This window comes from Merops nubicus, unplaced genomic scaffold (genome assembly GCF_000691845.1).
Source record: "Merops nubicus isolate BGI_N331 unplaced genomic scaffold, ASM69184v1 scaffold16327, whole genome shotgun sequence".
Lineage (NCBI taxonomy): Eukaryota > Metazoa > Chordata > Aves > Coraciiformes > Meropidae > Merops > Merops nubicus.
This window is the reverse complement of record NW_008622426.1, coordinates 14,669-15,203: the sequence shown is the minus strand read 5'-3', so window position 1 is coordinate 15,203 and position 535 is coordinate 14,669. Positions and strand designations below refer to the sequence as shown.

The 535-nt window shown below is 54.2% G+C and overlaps 1 protein-coding gene across 1 annotated transcript in view; it reads left to right on the top strand.

Annotated features, from left to right (window-relative positions):
• Nucleotides 1-206: 206 nt before the first annotated feature.
• LOC103777240 (solute carrier family 2, facilitated glucose transporter member 3-like) overlaps nucleotides 207-535 on the top strand; it is a gene marked incomplete at its 5' end in the record, with an annotated part of 1,774 nt that continues 1,445 nt past the window's right edge. The window contains one exon of the mRNA XM_008944785.1: nucleotides 207-311. Coding sequence (XP_008943033.1) covers nucleotides 207-311 — 105 coding nt within the window. The remainder of the gene's footprint in view (nucleotides 312-535) is intronic.

The following is a 535-nucleotide window of genomic DNA, read 5'->3' as shown; positions in this document are numbered from 1 at the left end:
GATATTTCACTTCCCCCACGTGCCCTGGCAGGATTGCAGCCTGGCATTGGGTGGGTGAACCTTGACTGGAAGCATGCTGTGCTGCACTGCTGGGGGCTTCTTAGAAGCTCCCTGCTGGTCCTCTCCTGCCAGCTGCTAGGACAGAACACAGGACATGCTTTCAAACACGGGGATCCTGATGGTGTCCCGCTCTTGTTCTCTTGCAGGTGTTCTATTATTCTACAGGGATTTTTGAGAGAGCTGGTATCACACAGCCTGTGTATGCCACTATTGGAGCTGGTGTGGTGAACACAGTCTTCACTGTCGTGTCGGTAAGTGGGGCCTGGGGATGGGGAGTGACCTGTCTGCCTGGGCTTTCCTGGCAGCTGTGATGCAAAACAAGTAGCCAGGCTGAGGCAAAGCATTGCGTTAGGCAGTGGCCTGTAAGGGCAAAGAGAGGAACACGTTAAACCCATGGTGGGAGCAGAGAAGGAGGTGGTGTTACCCTTTGAGACAGAAGGGAGGGTGCAAAGGGTTGCACAGAGGGAAAGAAGGA